Source organism: Petromyzon marinus, chromosome 27 (assembly GCF_048934315.1).
Source record: "Petromyzon marinus isolate PM22_M1 ecotype Great Lakes invasive population chromosome 27, UKy_Petmar_22M1.pri1.0, whole genome shotgun sequence".
NCBI lineage: Eukaryota > Metazoa > Chordata > Hyperoartia > Petromyzontiformes > Petromyzontidae > Petromyzon > Petromyzon marinus.
This window is the reverse complement of record NC_133693.1, coordinates 4840718-4862391: the sequence shown is the minus strand read 5'-3', so window position 1 is coordinate 4862391 and position 21674 is coordinate 4840718. Positions and strand designations below refer to the sequence as shown.

The 21674-nt window shown below is 46.0% G+C and overlaps 1 protein-coding gene and 8 non-coding genes across 9 annotated transcripts; 8 read left to right on the top strand and 1 right to left on the bottom strand.

The window, feature by feature from the left end:
• The first annotated feature begins 191 nt into the window (after nt 1-191).
• On the top strand, nt 192-265 carry TRNAI-AAU (transfer RNA isoleucine (anticodon AAU)). Its single transcript has one exon. It is a non-coding gene; the product is annotated as a tRNA-Ile (tRNA).
• Nucleotides 266-1780: 1515 nt separating this feature from the next.
• On the top strand, nt 1781-1854 carry TRNAI-AAU (transfer RNA isoleucine (anticodon AAU)). The gene has a single exon. It is a non-coding gene; the product is annotated as a tRNA-Ile (tRNA).
• A 1505-nt stretch (nt 1855-3359) lies between these two features.
• On the top strand, nt 3360-3433 carry TRNAI-AAU (transfer RNA isoleucine (anticodon AAU)). Its single transcript has one exon. It is a non-coding gene; the product is annotated as a tRNA-Ile (tRNA).
• A 1509-nt stretch (nt 3434-4942) lies between these two features.
• Nucleotides 4943-5016, top strand: TRNAI-AAU (transfer RNA isoleucine (anticodon AAU)). Its single transcript has one exon. It is a non-coding gene; the product is annotated as a tRNA-Ile (tRNA).
• Nucleotides 5017-6525: 1509 nt separating this feature from the next.
• TRNAI-AAU (transfer RNA isoleucine (anticodon AAU)) lies at nt 6526-6599 on the top strand. Its single transcript has one exon. It is a non-coding gene; the product is annotated as a tRNA-Ile (tRNA).
• Nucleotides 6600-8108: 1509 nt separating this feature from the next.
• On the top strand, nt 8109-8182 carry TRNAI-AAU (transfer RNA isoleucine (anticodon AAU)). The gene has a single exon. It is a non-coding gene; the product is annotated as a tRNA-Ile (tRNA).
• A 1510-nt stretch (nt 8183-9692) lies between these two features.
• Nucleotides 9693-9766, top strand: TRNAI-AAU (transfer RNA isoleucine (anticodon AAU)). Its single transcript has one exon. It is a non-coding gene; the product is annotated as a tRNA-Ile (tRNA).
• A 1519-nt stretch (nt 9767-11285) lies between these two features.
• TRNAI-AAU (transfer RNA isoleucine (anticodon AAU)) lies at nt 11286-11359 on the top strand. The gene has a single exon. It is a non-coding gene; the product is annotated as a tRNA-Ile (tRNA).
• Nucleotides 11360-14089: 2730 nt separating this feature from the next.
• LOC116946708 (WD repeat and coiled-coil-containing protein-like) lies at nt 14090-17897 on the bottom strand. The gene is made up of 4 exons (XM_076069965.1): nt 17718-17897; nt 16071-16931; nt 15279-15579; nt 14090-14418 (listed from the first exon to the last, which is right to left on the bottom strand). The coding sequence occupies exons 1-4, from the start codon at nt 17895-17897 to the stop codon at nt 14090-14092; spliced, it is 1671 nt and encodes a 556-aa protein (XP_075926080.1).
• Nucleotides 17898-21674: the final 3777 nt, after the last annotated feature.

The following is a 21674-nucleotide window of genomic DNA, read 5'->3' as shown; positions in this document are numbered from 1 at the left end:
GGTGAGACACTGAAATATTGAAACCGGTCCAGAGTTTTGCTTGCATTGCACTCATGCTGCCGAAATTGTGCACTGGCAAAGAGGTGCGTGTGGCTGATGGCACGTGAAACAAATACTTTGACAAGCGTGTATACGGAAGGAATGGTATAGAAAGTAGACACTACACGTCGACTTAAACGTTGGAAACCTGTGGCCGGTTAGCTCAGCTGGTTAGAGCGTGGTGCTAATAACGCCAAGGTCGCGGGTTCGATCCCCGTACGGGCCATTGACGTTTTTGTTCATTCACACCGTTGTTGTGTTTTTTAAGCCATGTTGAGCCTCCTTTATCACCGTATGGTTCACGTAAAAAATTATCGTGATATTATTGAATCACATTCCTTGAAGAGGACAGTAGTCATGGCTTCTTTCTAAACCGAAAGGTTTTGCAACATAGTTCTGCGAAGTGGACACATAGACACCAGGTGCGGGTGAACAGAGAGAACAGTGAAATATAATAATATCCCATGCAGGTATTCTTTGGGTCTTTCGGTAAAGTCACGACGTCGTAGTTTTAGTTATTCTTATTTGCTTTGAACCTATCTACGTGACATTACCGAAAGACCCAAAGAATATGAATTCCTGCAGTCACGAAAGCTTTAAATAAAGATTTAATATCCCAGATGTTATAGGCTGAGGGTCTATGTGCAGGAATGCAAAGTGCATGGGCAACAGCATCCGCTGTTGTACTGAACGTCTATGCTCTCACGTCTATATGCCACCCTTCTCCATTCGCTTGTGTTACTCACTTCGACTGTGATCCGTTGCTTTAGGGGTCAAGGGTTGGTGAATCACGAACGTCGTGAAGTATGGTCAAACACACTTTTTTAAGCGATACGGTAATGAAAATGAAAACATAAGCTAAGCTCATAAAGAACGATAAGAGATATGCGTTGGGGCAGGAGGAGGGATACGTATATTGGAGAACACATTGGAAAATTGAGCCATCGTATTGTCTGTTGATAAAAGTGGGCTTGGGAAGGGCAGGTCAGCTCAAAGGGACGATGGTAGGTGGTCGTGACGAATGATGGAATGACAGACAAATGCGATGTATATGCCAGAGAGAGGACGTCCACTGCTGAGATCCACCGGTATATTTACAAAAAGGACTGCGTATGTATATAGTACATGTAGTCTCCAGCCCCACATTACAGTGAATAACATGGTGCGTCATTTTGTGTCGGTGGCGAGATGTTAACTACCGCGCGTGGTGTACAGGAGGTTGTGGGTTCGATTCCGACACTGACGCCTGCTGTATATTTAGAGTTGGCGCGTCTCTCTCCCCGTGGTCGTGTGGATTTTTCACCGGGTCCTCCGGTTTTTCCCTCCACATTTAGAAACACGCCTTTAGAGCACAGTATTTGGCTGTTATAAATGTCCACATGAAAAGCCACTTTGCTCAGCTATCATTTGTGGCCAGGTCGCTCCTGAAAAAGTCGGTGGGCCTTATCTGGTAAAATGTAAATAGTTTGTATCTTAACAGAGGGTCCTACCTCGCCTCTAAACATCCGGCAGTTCACCACCATTGGTTCAGGTCAAGCATGTGCTCTGCTGGTGAGACACTGAAATATTGAAACCGGTCCATAATTTTGCTTGCATTGCACTCATGTTGCCGAAATTGTGCACTGGCAAAGAGGTGCGTGTGGCTGATGGCACGTGAAACAAATACTTTGACAAGCGTGTATACGGAAGGAATGGTATAGAAAGTAGACACTACACGTCGACTTAAACGTTGGGAACATGTGGCCGGTTAGCTCAGCTGGTTAGAACGTGGTGCTAATAACGCCAAGGTCGCGGGTTCGATCCCCGTACGGGCCATTGACGCTTTTGTTCATTCACACCGTTGTTGTGTTTTTTCAGCCATGTTGTGCCTCCTTTATCACCGTATGGTTCACGTAAAAAATTATCGTGATATTATTGAATCACATTCCTTGAAGAGGACAGTAGTCATGGCTGCTTTCTAAACCGAAAGGTTTTGCAACATAGGCTGCGAAGTGGACACACAGACACCACGTGCGGGTGAACAGAGATAACAGTGAAATATAATAATATCCCATGCAGGTATTCTTTGGGTCTTTCGGTAAAGTCACGACGTCGTAGTTTTTGTTGTTGTTATTTTCTTTGAACCTATCTACGTGACTTTACCGAAAGACCCAAAGAATATGAATTCCTGCGTCACGAAAGCTTTAAATCAAGATTTAATATCCCAGGTGTTATAGGCTGGGGGTCTATGTGCAGGAATGCAAAGTGCATGGGCAACAGCATCCGCTGTTGTACTGAACGTCTATGCTCTCACGTCTGTATGCCACCCTTCTCCATTCGCTTGTGTTACTCACTTCGACTGTGATCCGTTGCTTTAGGGGTCAAGGGTTGGTGAATCACGAACGTCGTGAAGTATGGTCAAACATATTTTTTCAAGCAATACGGTAATTAAAATGAAAACAAGCTAAGCTCATAAAGAACAATAAGAGATATGCGTTGGGGCAGGAGGAGGGATACGTATATTGGAGAACACATTGGAATTCGAGCCATCGTATTGTCTGTTGATAAAAGTGGGCTTGGGAAGGGCAGGTCAGCTCAAAGGGACGATGGTAGGTGGTCGAGACGAATGATGGAATGACAGACAAATGCGATGCATATGCCAGAGGACGTCCACTGCTGAGATCCACCGGTATATTTACAAAAAGGACTGTGTATGTATATAGTACATGTAGTCTCCAGCCCCACATTACAGTGAATAACATGGTGCGTCATTTTGTGTCGGTGGCGAGATGTTAACTACCTCGCGTGGTGTACAGGAGGTTGTGGGTTCGATTCCAACACTGACGCCTGCTGTATATTTAGAGTTGGCGTGTCTCTCTCTCTGTGGTCGTGTGGATTTTTCTCCGGGTCCTCCGGTTTTTCCCTCCACATTTAGAAACACGCCTTTAGAGCAAAGTATTTGGCTGCTATAAATGTCCACGTGAAAAGCTACTTTGTTCAGCTATCATTTGTGGCCAGGTCGCTCCTGAAAAGTCAGTGGGCCTTATCTAGTAAAATTTAAATAGTTTGTATCTTAACAGAGGGTCCTACCTCGCCTCTAAACATCCGGCAGTTCACCACCATTGGTTCAGGTCAAGCATGTGCTCTTCTGGTGAGACACTGAAATATTGAAACCGGTCCAGAGTTTTGCTTGCATTGCACTCATGCTGCCGAAATTGTGCACTGGCAAAGAGGTGCGTGTGGCTGATGGCACGTGAAACAAATACTTTGACAAGCGTGTATACGGAAGGAATGGTATAGAAAGTAGACACTACACGTCGACTTAAACGTTTGGAACATGTGGCCGGTTAGCTCAGCTGGTTAGAGCGTGGTGCTAATAACGCCAAGGTCGCGGGTTCGATCCCCGTACGGGCCATTGACGTTTTTGTTCATTCACACCGTTGTTGTGTTTTTTCAGCCATGTTGAGCCTCCTTTATCACCGTATGGTTCACGTAAAAAATTATCGTGATATTATTGAATCACATTCCTTGAAGAGGACAGTAGTCATGGCTGCTTTCTAAACCGAAATGTTTTGCAACATAGGCTGCGAAGTGGACACACAGACACCACGTGCGGGTGAACAGAGAGAACAGTGAAATATAATAATATCCCATGCAGGTATTCTTTGGGTCTTTCGGTAAAGTCACGACGTCGTAGTTTTTGTCGTTGTTATTTTCTTTGAACCTATCTACGTGACTTTACCGAAAGACCCAAAGAATATGAATTCCTGCAGTCACGAAAGCTTTAAATCAAGATTGAATATCCCCGGTGTTATAGGCTGGGGGTCTATGTGCAGGAATGCAAAGTGCATGGGCAACAGCATCCGCTGTTGTACTGAACGTCTATGCTCTCACGTCTGTATGCCACCCTTCTCCATTCGCTTGTGTTACTCACTTCGACTGTGATCCGTTGCTTTAGGGGTCAAGGGTTGGTGAATCACGAACGTCGTGAAGTATGGTCAAACACATTTTTTTAAGCGATACGGTCATGAAAATGAAAACATAAGCTAAGCTCATATAGAACGATAAGAGATATGCGTTGGGGCAGGAGGAAGGATACGTATATTGGAGAACACATTGGAATTCGAGCCATCGTATTGTCTGTTGATTAAAGTGGGCTTGGGAAGGACAGGGCAGCTCAAAGGGACGATGGTAGGTGGTCGAGACGAATGATGGAATGACAGACAAATGCGATGAATATGCCAGAGGACGTCCACTGCTGAGATCCACCGGTATATTTACAAAAAGGACTGTGTATGTATATAGTGCATGTAGTCTACAGCCCCACATTACAGTGAATAACATGGTGCGTCATTTTGTGTCGGTGGCGAGATGTTAACTACCGCGCGTGGTGTACAGGAGGTTGTGGGTTCGATTCCGACACTGACGCCTGCTGTATATTTAGAGTTGGCGCGTCTCTCTCCCCGTGGTCGTGTGGATTTTTCACCGGGTCCTCCGGTTTTTCCCTCCACATTTAGAAACACGCCTTTAGAGCACAGTATTTGGCTGTTATAAATGTCCACATGAAAAGCCACTTTGCTCAGCTATCATTTGTGGCCAGGTCGCTCCTGAAAAAGTCGGTGGGCCTTATCTGGTAAAATGTAAATAGTTTGTATCTTAACAGAGGGTCCTACCTCGCCTCTAAACATCCGGCAGTTCACCACCATTGGTTCAGGTCAAGCATGTGCTCTGCTGGTGAGACACTGAAATATTGAAACCGGTTCAGAGTTTTGCTTGCATTGCACTCATGCTGCCGAAATTGTGCACTGGCAAAGAGGTACGTGTGCCTGATGGCACGTGAAACAAATACTTTGACAAGCGTGTATACGGAAGGAATGGTATAGAAAGTAGACACTACACGTCGACTTAAACGTTGGGAACATGTGGCCGGTTAGCTCAGCTGGTTAGAGCGTGGTGCTAATAACGCCAAGGTCGCGGGTTCGATCCCCGTACGGGCCATTGACGCTTTTGTTCATTCACACCGTTGTTGTGTTTTTTCAGCCATGTTGAGCCTCCTTTATCACCGTATGGTTCACGTAAAAAATTATCGTGATATTATTGAATCACATTCCTTGAAGAGGACAGTAGTCATGGCTGCTTTCTAAACCGAAAGGTTTTGCAACATAGGCTGCGAAGTGGACACACAGACACCACGTGCGGGTGAACAGAGAGAACAGTGAAATATAATAATATCCCATGCAGGTATTCTTTGGGTCTTTCGGTAAAGTCACGACGTCGTAGTTTTTGTCGTTGTTATTTTCTTTGAACCTATCTACGTGACTTTACCGAAAGACCCAAAGAATATGAATTCCTGCAGTCACGAAAGCTTTAAATCAAGATTTAATATCCCAGGTGTTATAGGTTGGGGGTCTATGTGCAGGAATGCAAAGTGCATGGGCAACAGCATCCGCTGTTGTACTGAACGTCTATGCTCTCACGTCTGTATGCCACCCTTCTCCATTCGCTTGTGTTACTCACTTCGACTGTGATCCGTTGCTTTAGGGGTCAAGGGTTGGTGAATCACGAACGTCGTGAAGTATGGTCAAACACATTTTTTTAAGCGATACGGTCATGAAAATGAAAACATAAGCTAAGCTCATATAGAACGATAAGAGATATGCGTTGGGGCAGGAGGAAGGATACGTATATTGGAGAACACATTGGAATTCGAGCCATCGTATTGTCTGTTGATTAAAGTGGGCTTGGGAAGGACAGGGCAGCTCAAAGGGACGATGGTAGGTGGTCGAGACGAATGATGGAATGACAGACAAATGCGATGAATATGCCAGAGGACGTCCACTGCTGAGATCCACCGGTATATTTACAAAAAGGACTGTGTATGTATATAGTGCATGTAGTCTACAGCCCCACATTACAGTGAATAACATGGTGCGTCATTTTGTGTCGGTGGCGAGATGTTAACTACCGCGCGTGGTGTACAGGAGGTTGTGGGTTCGATTCCGACACTGACGCCTGCTGTATATTTAGAGTTGGCGCGTCTCTCTCCCCGTGGTCGTGTGGATTTTTCACCGGGTCCTCCGGTTTTTCCCTCCACATTTAGAAACACGCCTTTAGAGCACAGTATTTGGCTGTTATAAATGTCCACATGAAAAGCCACTTTGCTCAGCTATCATTTGTGGCCAGGTCGCTCCTGAAAAAGTCGGTGGGCCTTATCTGGTAAAATGTAAATAGTTTGTATCTTAACAGAGGGTCCTACCTCGCCTCTAAACATCCGGCAGTTCACCACCATTGGTTCAGGTCAAGCATGTGCTCTGCTGGTGAGACACTGAAATATTGAAACCGGTTCAGAGTTTTGCTTGCATTGCACTCATGCTGCCGAAATTGTGCACTGGCAAAGAGGTACGTGTGCCTGATGGCACGTGAAACAAATACTTTGACAAGCGTGTATACGGAAGGAATGGTATAGAAAGTAGACACTACACGTCGACTTAAACGTTGGGAACATGTGGCCGGTTAGCTCAGCTGGTTAGAGCGTGGTGCTAATAACGCCAAGGTCGCGGGTTCGATCCCCGTACGGGCCATTGACGCTTTTGTTCATTCACACCGTTGTTGTGTTTTTTCAGCCATGTTGAGCCTCCTTTATCACCGTATGGTTCACGTAAAAAATTATCGTGATATTATTGAATCACATTCCTTGAAGAGGACAGTAGTCATGGCTGCTTTCTAAACCGAAAGGTTTTGCAACATAGGCTGCGAAGTGGACACACAGACACCACGTGCGGGTGAACAGAGAGAACAGTGAAATATAATAATATCCCATGCAGGTATTCTTTGGGTCTTTCGGTAAAGTCACGACGTCGTAGTTTTTGTCGTTGTTATTTTCTTTGAACCTATCTACGTGACTTTACCGAAAGACCCAAAGAATATGAATTCCTGCAGTCACGAAAGCTTTAAATCAAGATTTAATATCCCAGGTGTTATAGGTTGGGGGTCTATGTGCAGGAATGCAAAGTGCATGGGCAACAGCATCCGCTGTTGTACTGAACGTCTATGCTCTCACGTCTGTATGCCACCCTTCTCCATTCGTTTGTGTTACTCACTTCGACTGTGATCCGTTGCTTTAGGGGTCAAGGGTTGGTGAATCACGAACGTCGTGAAGTATGGTCAAACACATTTTTTTAAGCGATACGGTCATGAAAATGAAAACATAAGCTAAGCTCATATAGAACGATAAGAGATATGCGTTGGGGCAGGAGGAAGGATACGTATATTGGAGAACACATTGGAATTCGAGCCATCGTATTGTCTGTTGATTAAAGTGGGCTTGGGAAGGACAGGGCAGCTCAAAGGGACGATGGTAGGTGGTCGAGACGAATGATGGAATGACAGACAAATGCGATGAATATGCCAGAGGACGTCCACTGCTGAGATCCACCGGTATATTTACAAAAAGGACTGTGTATGTATATAGTGCATGTAGTCTACAGCCCCACATTACAGTGAATAACATGGTGCGTCATTTTGTGTCGGTGGCGAGATGTTAACTACCGCGCGTGGTGTACAGGAGGTTGTGGGTTCGATTCCGACACTGACGCCTGCTGTATATTTAGAGTTGGCGCGTCTCTCTCCCCGTGGTCGTGTGGATTTTTCACCGGGTCCTCCGGTTTTTCCCTCCACATTTAGAAACACGCCTTTAGAGCACAGTATTTGGCTGTTATAAATGTCCACATGAAAAGCCACTTTGCTCAGCTATCATTTGTGGCCAGGTCGCTCCTGAAAAAGTCGGTGGGCCTTATCTGGTAAAATGTAAATAGTTTGTATCTTAACAGAGGGTCCTACCTCGCCTCTAAACATCCGGCAGTTCACCACCATTGGTTCAGGTCAAGCATGTGCTCTGCTGGTGAGACACTGAAATATTGAAACCGGTTCAGAGTTTTGCTTGCATTGCACTCATGCTGCCGAAATTGTGCACTGGCAAAGAGGTACGTGTGCCTGATGGCACGTGAAACAAATACTTTGACAAGCGTGTATACGGAAGGAATGGTATAGAAAGTAGACACTACACGTCGACTTAAACGTTGGGAACATGTGGCCGGTTAGCTCAGCTGGTTAGAGCGTGGTGCTAATAACGCCAAGGTCGCGGGTTCGATCCCCGTACGGGCCATTGACGTTTTTGTTCATTCACACCGTTGTTGTGTTTTTTTAAGCCATGTTGAGCCTCCTTTATCACCGTATGGTTCACGTAAAAAATTATCGTGATATTATTGAATCAGATTCCTTGAAGAGGACAGTAGTCATGGCTTCTTTCTAAACCGAAAGGTTTTGCAACATAGTTCTGCGAAGTGGACACACAGACACCACGTGCGGGTGAACAGAGAGAACAGTTAAATATAATAATATCCCATGCAGGTATTCTTTGGGTCTTTCGGTAAAGTCACGACGTCGTAGTTTTTGTTGTTGTTATTTTCTTTGAACCTATCTACGTGACTTTACCGAAAGACCCAAAGAATATGAATTCCTGCGTCACGAAAGCTTTAAATCAAGATTTAATATCCCAGGTGTTATAGGCTGGGGGTCTATGTGCAGGAATGCAAAGTGCATGGGCAACAGCATCCGCTGTTGTACTGAACGTCTATGCTCTCACGTCTGTATGCCACCCTTCTCCATTCGTTTGTGTTACTCACTTCGACTGTGATCCGTTGCTTTAGGGGTCAAGGGTTGGTGAATCACGAACGTCGTGAAGTATGGTCAAACACATTTTTTTAAGCGATACGGTCATGAAAATGAAAACATAAGCTAAGCTCATATAGAACGATAAGAGATATGCGTTGGGGCAGGAGGAAGGATACGTATATTGGAGAACACATTGGAATTCGAGCCATCGTATTGTCTGTTGATTAAAGTGGGCTTGGGAAGGACAGGGCAGCTCAAAGGGACGATGGTAGGTGGTCGAGACGAATGATGGAATGACAGACAAATGCGATGCATATGCCAGAGGACGTCCACTGCTGAGATCCACCGGTATATTTACAAAAAGGACTGTGTATGTATATAGTGCATGTAGTCTACAGCCCCACATTACAGTGAATAACATGGTGCGTCATTTTGTGTCGGTGGCGAGATGTTAACTACCGCGCGTGGTGTACAGGAGGTTGTGGGTTCGATTCCGACACTGACGCCTGCTGTATATTTAGAGTTGGCGCGTCTCTCTCCCCGTGGTCGTGTGGATTTTTCACCGGGTCCTCCGGTTTTTCCCTCCACATTTAGAAACACGCCTTTAGAGCACAGTATTTGGCTGTTATAAATGTCCACATGAAAAGCCACTTTGCTCAGCTATCATTTGTGGCCAGGTCGCTCCTGAAAAAGTCGGTGGGCCTTATCTGGTAAAATGTAAATAGTTTGTATCTTAACAGAGGGTCCTACCTCGCCTCTAAACATCCGGCAGTTCACCACCATTGGTTCAGGTCAAGCATGTGCTCTGCTGGTGAGACACTGAAATATTGAAACCGGTTCAGAGTTTTGCTTGCATTGCACTCATGCTGCCGAAATTGTGCACTGGCAAAGAGGTACGTGTGCCTGATGGCACGTGAAACAAATACTTTGACAAGCGTGTATACGGAAGGAATGGTATAGAAAGTAGACACTACACGTCGACTTAAACGTTGGGAACATGTGGCCGGTTAGCTCAGCTGGTTAGAGCGTGGTGCTAATAACGCCAAGGTCGCGGGTTCGATCCCCGTACGGGCCATTGACGTTTTTGTTCATTCACACCGTTGTTGTGTTTTTTTAAGCCATGTTGAGCCTCCTTTATCACCGTATGGTTCACGTAAAAAATTATCGTGATATTATTGAATCAGATTCCTTGAAGAGGACAGTAGTCATGGCTTCTTTCTAAACCGAAAGGTTTTGCAACATAGTTCTGCGAAGTGGACACACAGACACCACGTGCGGGTGAACAGAGAGAACAGTTAAATATAATAATATCCCATGCAGGTATTCTTTGGGTCTTTCGGTAAAGTCACGACGTCGTAGTTTTTGTTGTTGTTATTTTCTTTGAACCTATCTACGTGACTTTACCGAAAGACCCAAAGAATATGAATTCCTGCGTCACGAAAGCTTTAAATCAAGATTTAATATCCCAGGTGTTATAGGCTGGGGGTCTATGTGCAGGAATGCAAAGTGCATGGGCAACAGCATCCGCTGTTGTACTGAACGTCTATGCTCTCACGTCTGTATGCCACTCTTGTCCATTCGCTTGTGTTACTCACTTCGACTGTGATCCGTTGCTTTAGGGGTCAAGGGTTGGTGAATCACGAACGTCGTGAAGTATGGTCAAACACATTTTTTTAAGCGATACTGTAATGAAAATGAAAACATAAGCTAAGCTCATATAGAACGATAAGAGATATGCGTTGGGGCAGGAGGAGGGATACGTATATTGGAGAACACATTGGAATTCGAGCCATCGTATTGTCTGTTGATTAAAGTGGGCTTGGGAAGGACAGGGCAGCTCAAAGGGACGATGGTAGGTGGTCGAGACGTATGATGGAATGACAGACAAATGCGATGCATATGCCAGAGAGAGGACGTCCACTGCTGAGATCCACCGGTATATTTACAAAAAGGACTGCGTATGTATATAGTACATGTAGTCTCCACCCCCACATTACAGTGAATAACATTGTGCGTCATTTGTGTCGTTGGCGAGATGTTAACTACCTCGCCTGGTGTACAGGAGGTTGTGGGTTCGATTCCGACACTGACGCCTGCTGTATATTTAGAGTTAGCGTGTCTCTCTCTCTCTCTCTGTGGTCGTGTGGATTGTTCTCCGGGTCCTCCGGTTTTTCCCTCCACATTTATAAACATGCCTTTAGAGTACAGTATTTGGCTGCTATAAATGTCCACGTGATAAGCCACTTTGTTCAGCTATCATTTGTGGCCAAGTCGCTCCTGAAAAAGTCGGTGGGCCTTATCTGGTAAAATATAAATAGTTTGTACCTTAACAGAGGGTCCTACCTCGCCACTAAACATCCGGCAGTTCACCACCATTGGTTCAGGTCAAGCATGTGCTCTGCTGGTGAGACACTGAAATATTGAAACCGATCCAGAGTTTTGCTTGCATTGCACTCATGCTGCCGAAATTGTGCACTGGCAAAGAGGTACATGTGGCTGATGGCGCGTGAAACAAATACTTTGACAAGCGTGTATACGGAAGGAATGGTATAGAAAGTAGACATTACACGTCGACTCAAACATTGGGAACATGTGGCCGGTTAGCTCAGCTGGTTAGAGCGTGATGCTAATAACGCCAAGGTCGCGGCTTCAATCCCCGTACGGGCCATTGACGCTTTTGTTCATTCACACCATTGTCGTGTTTTATTCAGCCATGTTCAGCCTCATTTATCAGAGTACAGTTCACGTAAAAAGTATCGTGTTTTTCTGGAATTACATTAGAGACCAATTCCTTGAAGAGTACAGAAGTCATGGCTTCTTTCTAAACCGAAACGTTTTGCAACATTGGCTGCTAAGGGGACAGAGACACCGCGTGCGGGTAAACATAGAGAACAGTGAAATATAACAATACCCCAGGTGTTATAGGCTGCAGAGATATGTGCAGGGATGCAAAGGGCATGGGCACCAGCATCCGCTGTTGTACTGAACGTCTATGCTCTAACGTCTGTATGCCACCCTTCTCCATTCACTTTTGTTCCTCACTTCGACTGTGATCCGTTGCTTTGGTCGTCAAGGGTTGGTGGATCACGAACGTGGTGATGTATGGTCAAATAACCACTTTGGCCATCAATCAGGGCGTGGTGAAGTCCTCATCAAGCAGTGGATGGAAAAAGGGGCTGTTCATAACACACTGCGTTGTGGCCTCTGCTGGCAATTATTAGTGATGTCCATGATTTTGAACAGCTTCACACGTTAAATTAAAGATTACTTGTAATTATCGTTAAGCGTCGATGTGGATAATAAGTAATGACATAAACAATCAGACAAAACGCCTCTTATACATATCTGGCATTCAACGTACATCTCCATATTTCTTTTACACATCCTATCTGCAACATGTACGGCCTCCTGGGAATAAAGTGAGTTCCGTATTGCGGGAAGGCCAAGAGAAACCAAAATTAGTACAAAGCAAGGATAAATCAACAACAATTTGCTAAAACATCCTCTTTAAAAGGGTAAGCTTGTGTTTTTGAGAGGGTGTGACATGACCTGCATAGCTAGCAATAAGGTTTAACAAAACTATTGGTAGGTTATAATTGCTGGCGAGTGACAACTATTGATAATGATTGCATTCTAATTTGTATTTTGTAATATATCAGCTTTGATGGATGGTAAATTAAGGTCATACATCTATCGACCTCAACAGTGGCGTAGCATGGTAGGCATTACAGTGAGGGGAAAAAGTATTTGATCCCCTGCTGATTTTGTACGTTTGCCCACTGACAAAGAAATGATCAGTCTAATTTTAATGGTATGTTTATTTGAACAGTGAGAGGCAGAATAACAACAACAAAATCCAGAAAAACGCATGTAAAAAATGTTATAAATTGATTTGCATTTTAATGAGGGAAATAAGTATTTGACCCCCTCTCAATCAGAAAGATTTCTGGCTCCCAGGTGTCTTTTATACAGGTAACGAGCTGAGATTAGGAGCACACTCTTAATGGGAGTGCTCCTAATCTCAGCTTGTTACCTGTATAAAAGACACCTGTCCACAGAAGCAATCAATCAATCAATCAGACTCCAAACTCTCCACCATGGCCAAGACTAAAGAGCTCTCCAAGGATGTAAGGGACAAGATTGTAGACCTACACAAGGCTGGAATGGAATACAAGACCATTGCCAAGCAGCTTGGTGAGAAGGTGACAATAGTTGGTGCGATTATTTGCAAATGGAAGAAACACAAAATAACTGTCAATCTCCCTCGGCCTGGGGCTCCATGCAAGATCTCACCTCGTGGAGTTGCAATGATCATGAGAACGGTGAGGAATCAGCCGAGAACTACACGGGAGGATCTTGTCAATGATCTCAAGGCACCTGGGACCATAGTCACCAAGAAAACAATTGGTAACACACTATGCCGTGAAGGACTGGAATCCTGCAGTGCCCGCAAGGTCCCCCTGCTCAAGAAAGCACATATACATGCCCGTCTAAAGTTTCCCAATGAACATCTGAATGATTCAGAGGACAACTGGGTGAAAGTGTTGTGGTCAGATGAGACCAAAATGGAGCTTTTTGGCATCAACTCAACTCGCCGTGTTTGGAGGAGGAGGAATGCTGCCTATGACCCCAAGAACACCATCCCCACCGTCAAACATGGAGGTGGAAACATTATGCTTTGGGGTTTTTTTCTGCTAAGGGGACAGGACAACTTCACCGCATCAAAGGGACGATGGACGGGGCCATGTACTGTCAAATCTTGGGTGAGAACCTCCTTCCCTCAGCCAGGGCATTGAAAATGGGTTGTGGATGGGTATTCCAGCATGACAATTACCCAAAACACACGGCCAAGGCAACAAAGGAGTGGCTCAAGAAGAAGCACATTAAGGTCCTGGAGTGGCCTAGCGAGTCTCCAGACCTTAATCCCATAGAAAATCTGTGGAGGGAGCTGAAGGTTCGAGTTGCAAAACGTCAGCCTCGAAACCTTAATGAATTGGAGAAGATCTGCAAAGAGGAGTGGGACAAAATCCCTCCTGAGATGTGTGCAAACCTGGTGGCCAACTAAAAGAAACGTCTGACCTCTGTGATTGCCAACAAGGGTTTTGCCACCAAGTACTAAGTCATGTTTTTCAGAGGGGTCAAATACTTATTTCCCTCATTAAAATGCAAATCAATTTATAACATTTTTGACATGCGTTTTTATGGATTTTGTTGTTGTTATTCTGTCTCTCACTGTTCAAATATACCTACCATTAAAATTATAGACTGATCATTTCTTTGTCAGTGGGCTAACGTACAAAATCAGCAGGGGATCAAATACTTTTTTCCTTCACTGTAGGTCCTGGTGCAAACTATGAAATGGGGTCCCCTATCTTACTTCCCCCCCCCCCCCCCCTGCCTAGCCCACCCTATGGACCTCTCCCAGTGAAGTTTCACCACCTAAACACTCGACAGTTCCCGCCGCTGGACCTCGACGTGCCTGCATGTAGTTGAGGCTGGACCTTGAGCTGGACACGGTGCTCTGGATGGAAGTGCTGCGTTCGTCCTCCGCTGCCCGCGGGGTCGGGAGGTCGCGTGCGAGGATGCGCAGGGAGTATTTGCTCGTGTATGAGAACGGCTCCGGTGACGACGTCGATGATGGCGGTGACGACAACACGAGAGGCGCGTCTCCCTGGCAGAGTCTGCCCGACGCCAACAGCAGGGTCCGATCGTCAAAGAAGCAGACGCCTGGAAGAGCGCAGAGTGCAGTGACACAAGCAGGGCGGTGTGTTTGAGTGTGATAAGCCTGGATATTCGGAGTTTGCGTGTCTCTCTCCCCGTGGTCACGTGGATTTTTCTCCTGGTCCTCCGGTTTTTCCCTTCGCATTTGGACTCATGCGTTTAGAGGATTTGGCTGGTATAAAGTTCTCCATGATAAGCCACTTCGTTGAGCTATCATTTGTGGCCAAGTCGCTTCTGAAAAGAGAGCAATATATCTCAGTGGGCCTTCCTGGCAAGACTAAATAAGTTTAGTTGATCGCTTTTAGATTTCTCAACGTGATTTCCTGCTCAATCAAGCATTGAGGCGGTGCTCATCTCCTCTTCATGTAGCCGTGAGCCAGTGGTGGAAGAACTTCCATATTCTCATGTTTGGGCTGAGTCTATCCATAGGATGGCCACTGTTGACGTCCCGGTCGGCGTAATGGTTATCACACTGGATGGTGAACCCATCTACACGGGTGGGTTAGATTCCTGACCACGGCTAACATCAGTGGAAAGTGTTATCTGGACCGGTCTCGAATTGCTTTTGACCTGAGAACTCCAGACTGACGAGAGTCGCATGTTAATTAACGCCTTCACATTAATGTCATAAGTCGTCTTTCATATAGCTAATGTAAATGCAGAACAACCACTTACAATTTCACATTGAGGTGGTCAAGCCATGCAAGCACGTCAGGAGCAGCGGAGTGCATCGCTGTGACGTCTCCTTCGTATTTGTGGATCAGGCATTGCGTCGTTTATACATCGTACGGTCCGTTCCAAATCTCATCGGTGCTTGGCCGGATCGCGCAGGGCGCTGCACCACACGCGCGATTTTGGGCCGCTACCTTTAACCTTCTCTTCCGACGCCAGGCGAACGCTGCCGCTGGCCACGACGGAGCCCAGAGGTCCCAGCGTGAAGAGCAACACGAGGCCTGCGGCGTTGGACGCCAGGGCCAGCGTCGCCGAGCGAGGCTCGAAGGCGACCAAGTCTGGCACGGCGAGGCCCGGCATGAGCACGCGACGGGTGGCACACGTGCCGTGGCTGCTGCCGTCGAACGACACGAGCAGGAGGGTGGAGGGCGGGGGCCCCACGGCCAGAGAGTTCGCGGACTCCACGCAGTGACAAAAGTCCGCTGAGCTCCGGTGCTGCAAGGCATGGGCCGGATGGATTAAAAGGTAAAGAAATATACCGATACGACAATATTATTGTTGTCATCATCACCGGCATTGGGATGCTGCCGTGGGGTAATGATTCACGGTCTATGGTTTGCAATCCAGGGGTTAGCAGTTCAAACCAATCTTTTGGTGCAGCAGTTAAAACAATGGGGCAATTTTCTTGCATCCACCTGCCTCTATCCAAGCAGCCGTATAAATGTGTAACACCACAGTCGATTGACAGTTACAGTTGTCGATCAGGAAAAATTAGAAAAATCTCACCGTGGTCATTTAGCCACTGATGTTAGCGATGGCTGTGAATCGAACTCAGGTGGCATGTGGAGGTCATAATGCAGTGTGCTAACGACCGTGACAACCAATCCCTCTTCACGTACATTGACATAAATGACAAATCAAGGGAAATATTCGCTTAAGTTATATGCATGTAGAAGTAAATATCGCCGTGGCCGTGAATCTCTCACCCTAGGGTGGCCCGGCAGCGCCTTCATCTCTTGAATTCCCGGTTCGACACCGCGTGCGAGGGAGACTTGAGAGCTCGCCAGTCGCCTGCCCGCCGTTTTATTGTGAGGCCACGGAGTTGGCGCTGCCGCCACCGCCGCCAGCCCCGGCGCCTCCAACGCCACCGCCAGGAGCGACCCCCCCACAGGTAGCGCCGCAGAGGCGAACCCTCCCAGGTGGAATATGGGGCAGGTGGCAGAGGGCGACAGGGACCGACGCGCCTCGTCCCACTCGTACAAGAAGATGGAGGCACCCGCGGCAACAACCAGGCGCCTGCCACCGTCGCTCCACGCTGCGCACCGCACGGCTTGCGGGCAGCAGGGATGGCGCAGCTGGTGCGGCCGCTGGTGCTGCTGCTGCTGCTGGCGGTGGTGGTGGTGGTGCGGCAAGGGGACGCGGATCCGCGAGTTGCCCTGGCGGGCAGCGGTCAGCAGCCACGCCTCGCCGTCCGTGAGCACGGCCAGCGCGTCGCTGTTCGGGTGCCACACGCAGCCCTGGGGCAGGATGCGCTGGCGCACCGCCACTTCGCAGGTCTGCGAAACGAGCAGGTTCGCGCAAGGGTCGTACCCTTTGGCCGCCGGGTCCGACGGGAGTTGGCCCACGCGGCGCAGGAGCCACACGGTGGCGTGGCGCTTGTGCTGGACGGCGAGCAGCGCCGCCGAGCCGGGGCAGCAGGAGGCGCCCCAGCAGAGGTCCCACACGTGCTCGAACGTGCCAATGATGGAGCTGTCGAGCAGTGAGCAAGAGGTGGTACTGGCGGGCGGGACAGGCCCGGTTGTGGACGAGGCTCCGACTCCCGCTGCGAACAGGGAAGGGTGCCGTTGTTAATTTCTGTGGCTGGCGTTGAGGTCGTTATGTATGTTAAACTTCTTTCGCACCGTACGTAGATAACCGTGCTAATCTGAGGTGCGGGGGAAGGACAACAAACTGAACACAAAAGCAGCTCTCAAGATATTCGTTTTCAATCAAAATTATTTAAATGTCGATAACTCCAGTGATTTCCTAATATCGGGAGAACGTTCCAGACGGCCGCAGAAGCACACCTGAAAGTGCGCGATGTGGTGACCGTCTTTGTTCGATGGCTGAGCCTAAAGCTGCTGCTGCTGCGAGGATGACCCAGAGTTTACGTGATGATGGTTTACACACCTTGAGATGGCCGGATTTGCAGGGTTTGTGTACAGTGTTTCTTTGTAGACAATAATCATCATCGTTATCGTTCACGAATGCTACTTCCAAATCATGTTGATCTCATGTCATTCATCAAAGTTTGTAATCCTATTGTGTTTTTGTATTGTTTGTTATTGTAACTTCCTGACCCGCAACTACTGGACATCTGTGAAAAAGAGCTTTATAGCTCATCGGATTCCTCCAGTAAAATAAATATTCTGATTCTGAAGTTACTTTCATTTTCAACTTTGTCACAATCATCATTATCATCATTATCATCATTATAAAAATCATCCACCAGTGTTATCTTCACCACCATCATCATCCACAAATGTGATTTCCAAAACATGAATTGCAATTTATCATCCATCAATACAACATTACTTTCATCATCATCGTCTATATTGCTCTCATCATAAACACCATCGTCCACCAAATGTTACCGAGTCATCATCATCATCGTCGTCGTCACAATCACCTGCCGTGTCTGTTCGCCCGCCCTTGTAGGGGGCGGCGCTGCGGAGTCTCAGGCAGGCGAGCATCACGCGGCGCCCGTCTGTCCAGGCGAGGCCGTGCGATGGGTGCACTGCCTGGCGGAGCGCGTTGGCTCCGCACCGCGGCATCTTCGTTCGTCCCAACTCCATCTAAACTACGGAAGAATAAAAAAACAAGCGACCTGCCTATCACGAATGATAGCTCAACGAAGTTTATCATCGTCGCGTGGAAATGTACAGCGGCCAAATGCATCTAATGGCACGTTGATTCTAAACGTGGAGGGGAAAACCGGAGAACCCGGAGAAAAATCCACACGACCGCACGGGGAGAGAGACACGCAAACTCCAAATATACAGCAGCAGGCGTCAGGGTCAGGATCGAACCCACGACCTCCTGTATACCAGATGAGGTAGTTAACATCTCGCAGCTCCCGGTAAAGCGGCGCTGGTCGACAAAATTCGAGATCGAAAGTCAAGGCCAAAGGTTGCACCTCCGATCAACACGGTTGGCCACATACGGTGCGAAAGAAGTTCAACATACAAAGGTGATTTCCTGCTCAAATGAGTATCGAGGCGGTGCTCGTCTTCCCGTTTACAGGCCTGAACGAGTGGCGGATATCCCACGTTCCGATGATGGAGGTCACTATAAACGCCCCATGCACATTCAAGTTTAATTGGTTAGCCGGTTGGGATCTCGGGAGGCGAGGATTGTTCTCGTTTGAAAGAGTGACCTTCGCCACTAAAATGAGCAAACAATAAGATGTGAACTTTTTTTTGCCAAGAGATTTAGCAGAATCTATCTGTGAATATTTGTTTTACATAACCAAGCAGCGATTAGGCATCATTAGCAGCAGCAGCAGCATTATCATCATCATCAATATCATCAAGAAATAACATTAATGCTGTGCATATAATCATATCAGGACAAAACGTCTCACTTGCTCATACCGAACATGCAGTCGTGCTCATCTCAATTGTTGGCCATGAGCCAGTGTAGGAAATTCCACATTGCCCTGACAGGGCCCAGTATATCCATAGGATATCCACTGTGTAGATGTAATGTTGCAATTGTGTGATTATTCACAAAAAAAATTGTTTAATTTCAGATCATATTATCTTTCTTAAATTGTGTTGCCAGCTAATTTATTATCGTGTAGAAAATGCCAAAACTGTATTTTATATAGCATTACATACTGAACTTCTCATAATTATATAACTTCTCTTAGCGCTTGCCACGGAAGCGCTGTTGTATTATCATCAGCAACAGTCAGTGCCGGATTATTCTCATAGCAAAAGTAGCTACACGTGTAGTAGCTACACATTGAGTAGCTACACGTGTAGTAGCTACACATTGAGTAGCTACACATGTAGTAGCTACACATTGAGTAGCTACACATGTAGTAGTTAAGCTACACATGTACACATGTAGTAGTAGCTACACATTGAGTAGCTACTGGCCCCGCACTTTCAAGGGCCCCGCGCTAAATGCTTTCAAGCTACCAATTTCGGTTTCAGTGATTCTGCACTTGCTCTATTACTATAGTGCTATACTGCCTTCAACTTTTATGAACGACTGGGTGTTTAGGGTTAGCGATTTGTCGTATTATCTGGCTGTATAGCAAATGAAAAAATACTATTATTTTACTATGCAAGTAAAAAAGTGAGTGTTTTAATATTTGTGTTTTTTTGTATTTTAGGGCCCCTTAATATTTGTGTTTTTTTGTATTTTAGGGCCCCTTTATAACATGTGCTACAGGCCCTACACTAGCTTAATCCGGCACTGGCAGCAGTAGAAGCAACAGTAGTAGCACCAGTAACATCACCATCAACGTTTGGAACAAACTGGAGCAGTCATAGCAGTAACACCATCATCATAGCCGCTGCAGAAGCTTGTAGTAGAGCCAGCAAGGTCAATCATTAACAGCAGTAGTATTAAATTTTGATTTAAAGCTTTCGTGACTGCAGTAATTCATATTCTTAGCTCTTTCGGTAAAGTCACGTTGAAGGGAAACAATAAAATAATAAAATACATATAAAACAATAAAAATTCTTACGACGTTTCGACCATAACACAAACGGTCGTCATCAGGTGTGTCGGTCTGCATAAATTTATTTATTTTTAAACGGTGTATTTATTTATTTATAGAAAACGTCAGCGCCACGCGCAGCGATTTGGCAGTTTATTTAGAAGGACTAGTCCATCTATGTTCTGAAAAGAGGAGGGGGGAGACGAAAAATTAATGTATGCTGTCTGAAAGCCACTGTAAGCGTGAACAATCAATTAAGACCTGAAATGGTTTATCAAATCTTTCCAATGATTGCTAAGCCAGAATTCATCTTCTCGGTTGAAATTGTCTCTGTGCTTGTATATGTGGATAGCCTCATGAACGAATCTCTCATGGTAGCCAGATGGCTTACAAAGAACCTCTGTCTTGGAAAAGTCAATGTCATGTGAGCCTACTGAATTATAACAATGATCTGCCACGGCCGAGGTGTTGGTCCTACCGTGTTTAAGGTCTGCTTTGTGTTCACGAATGCGGCCCGAGACATGGCGTTTGGTTTCTAGACCAATTCTTCGACCACATCAATTCCATACACCCAGCCATCAGATTTACCATGGAAGTCGAAAAAGATGGCAAGCTACCTTTTTTGGATGTCCTCATTAAAAAGAGAACTGATGGTTCAATGAGCCACTCTGTCTACAGGAAAGCTACCCATACGGATGCTTATCTGAAACCGAATTCCCACCACCATCCATCAGAGAAGAACTCTCTCATCAAGACTCTGTATCATAGAGCCCAATGCATATCCGACCAGGAACACATAGGCAGTGAACTCAAGCACATACACCAAGCTCTTAAGGCTAATGGTTACTCCGACTATACAATCCACAAAGCTATCACTCAAACCATGAAGAAGGACCCTCTTGAGGAGCCTTTCAAAACCATCACTTTACCCTACATTGCGGGGATCACAAAAATATCTCCAAAATCTTGAATAAACACAAGATCCAGGTCCGTTTCAACACATTACATAACATCCGTGATCTGGTTCCGTCTGTAAAAGATGTGATTCCGGACATACAGTATCCTGGTGTCTACAAACTAAGTTGCCTCTGTGGTAGTAGTTACATTGGAGAAACCAAACGCCCTGTCTCGGACCGCATTCGTGAACACAAAGCAGACCTTAAACACGGTAGAACCAACACCTCGGCCGTGGCAGATCATTGTTATAATTCAGTAGGCTCACATGACATTGACTTTTCCAAGACAGAGGTTCTTTGTAAGCCATCTGGCTACCATGAAAGATTCGTTCATGAGGCTATCCACATATACAAGCACAGAGACAATTTCAACCGAGAAGATTGATTCTGGCTTAGCAATCATTGGAAAGATTTGATAAACCATTTCAGGTCTTAATTGATTGTTCACGCTTACAGTGGCTTTCAGACAGCATACATTATTTTTTCGTCTCCCCCCTCCTCTTTTCAGAACATAGATGGACTAGTCCTTCTAAATAAACTGCCAAATCGCTGCGCGTGGCGCTGACGTTTTTTATAAATAAATAAATACACCGTTTAAAAATAAATAAATGTATGCATACCGACACACCTGATGACGACCGTTTGTGTTATGGTCGAAACGTCGTGAGAATTTTTATAGCAGTAGTATTGTTATCATTACCATTATCATGTATGTATGTTGAACTTCTTTCGCGCCGTACGTACCCAACCGTACTAATCGGAGGTGCGGGGACAGACAACAAACTAAACACAAATATTAGTGACAGTCACATCACCGTAATTATCATCCGTAACTTCAACAGCGGAAACGTCATCACAACTAGCAATAGCATCATCAATTATTGTTGTTATTAAGCAACGTTACATTATTCTTACCTGGAGGA

Coding starts and splice junctions, on each gene's coding strand:
- LOC116946708 (XM_076069965.1), bottom strand. CDS start 17,897: ATGCCGCGGTGCGGAGCCAACGCGCTCCGCCAGGCAGTGCACCCATCG. Junction 15,580..16,070: donor CGCTGCCGGGCCACCCTAGG/GTGAGAGATTCA, acceptor CATGCCTTGCAG/CACCGGAGCTCAGCGGACTT. Junction 14,419..15,278: donor GTCGGAAGAGAAGGTTAAAG/GTAGCGGCCCAA, acceptor GCGCTCTTCCAG/GCGTCTGCTTCTTTGACGAT.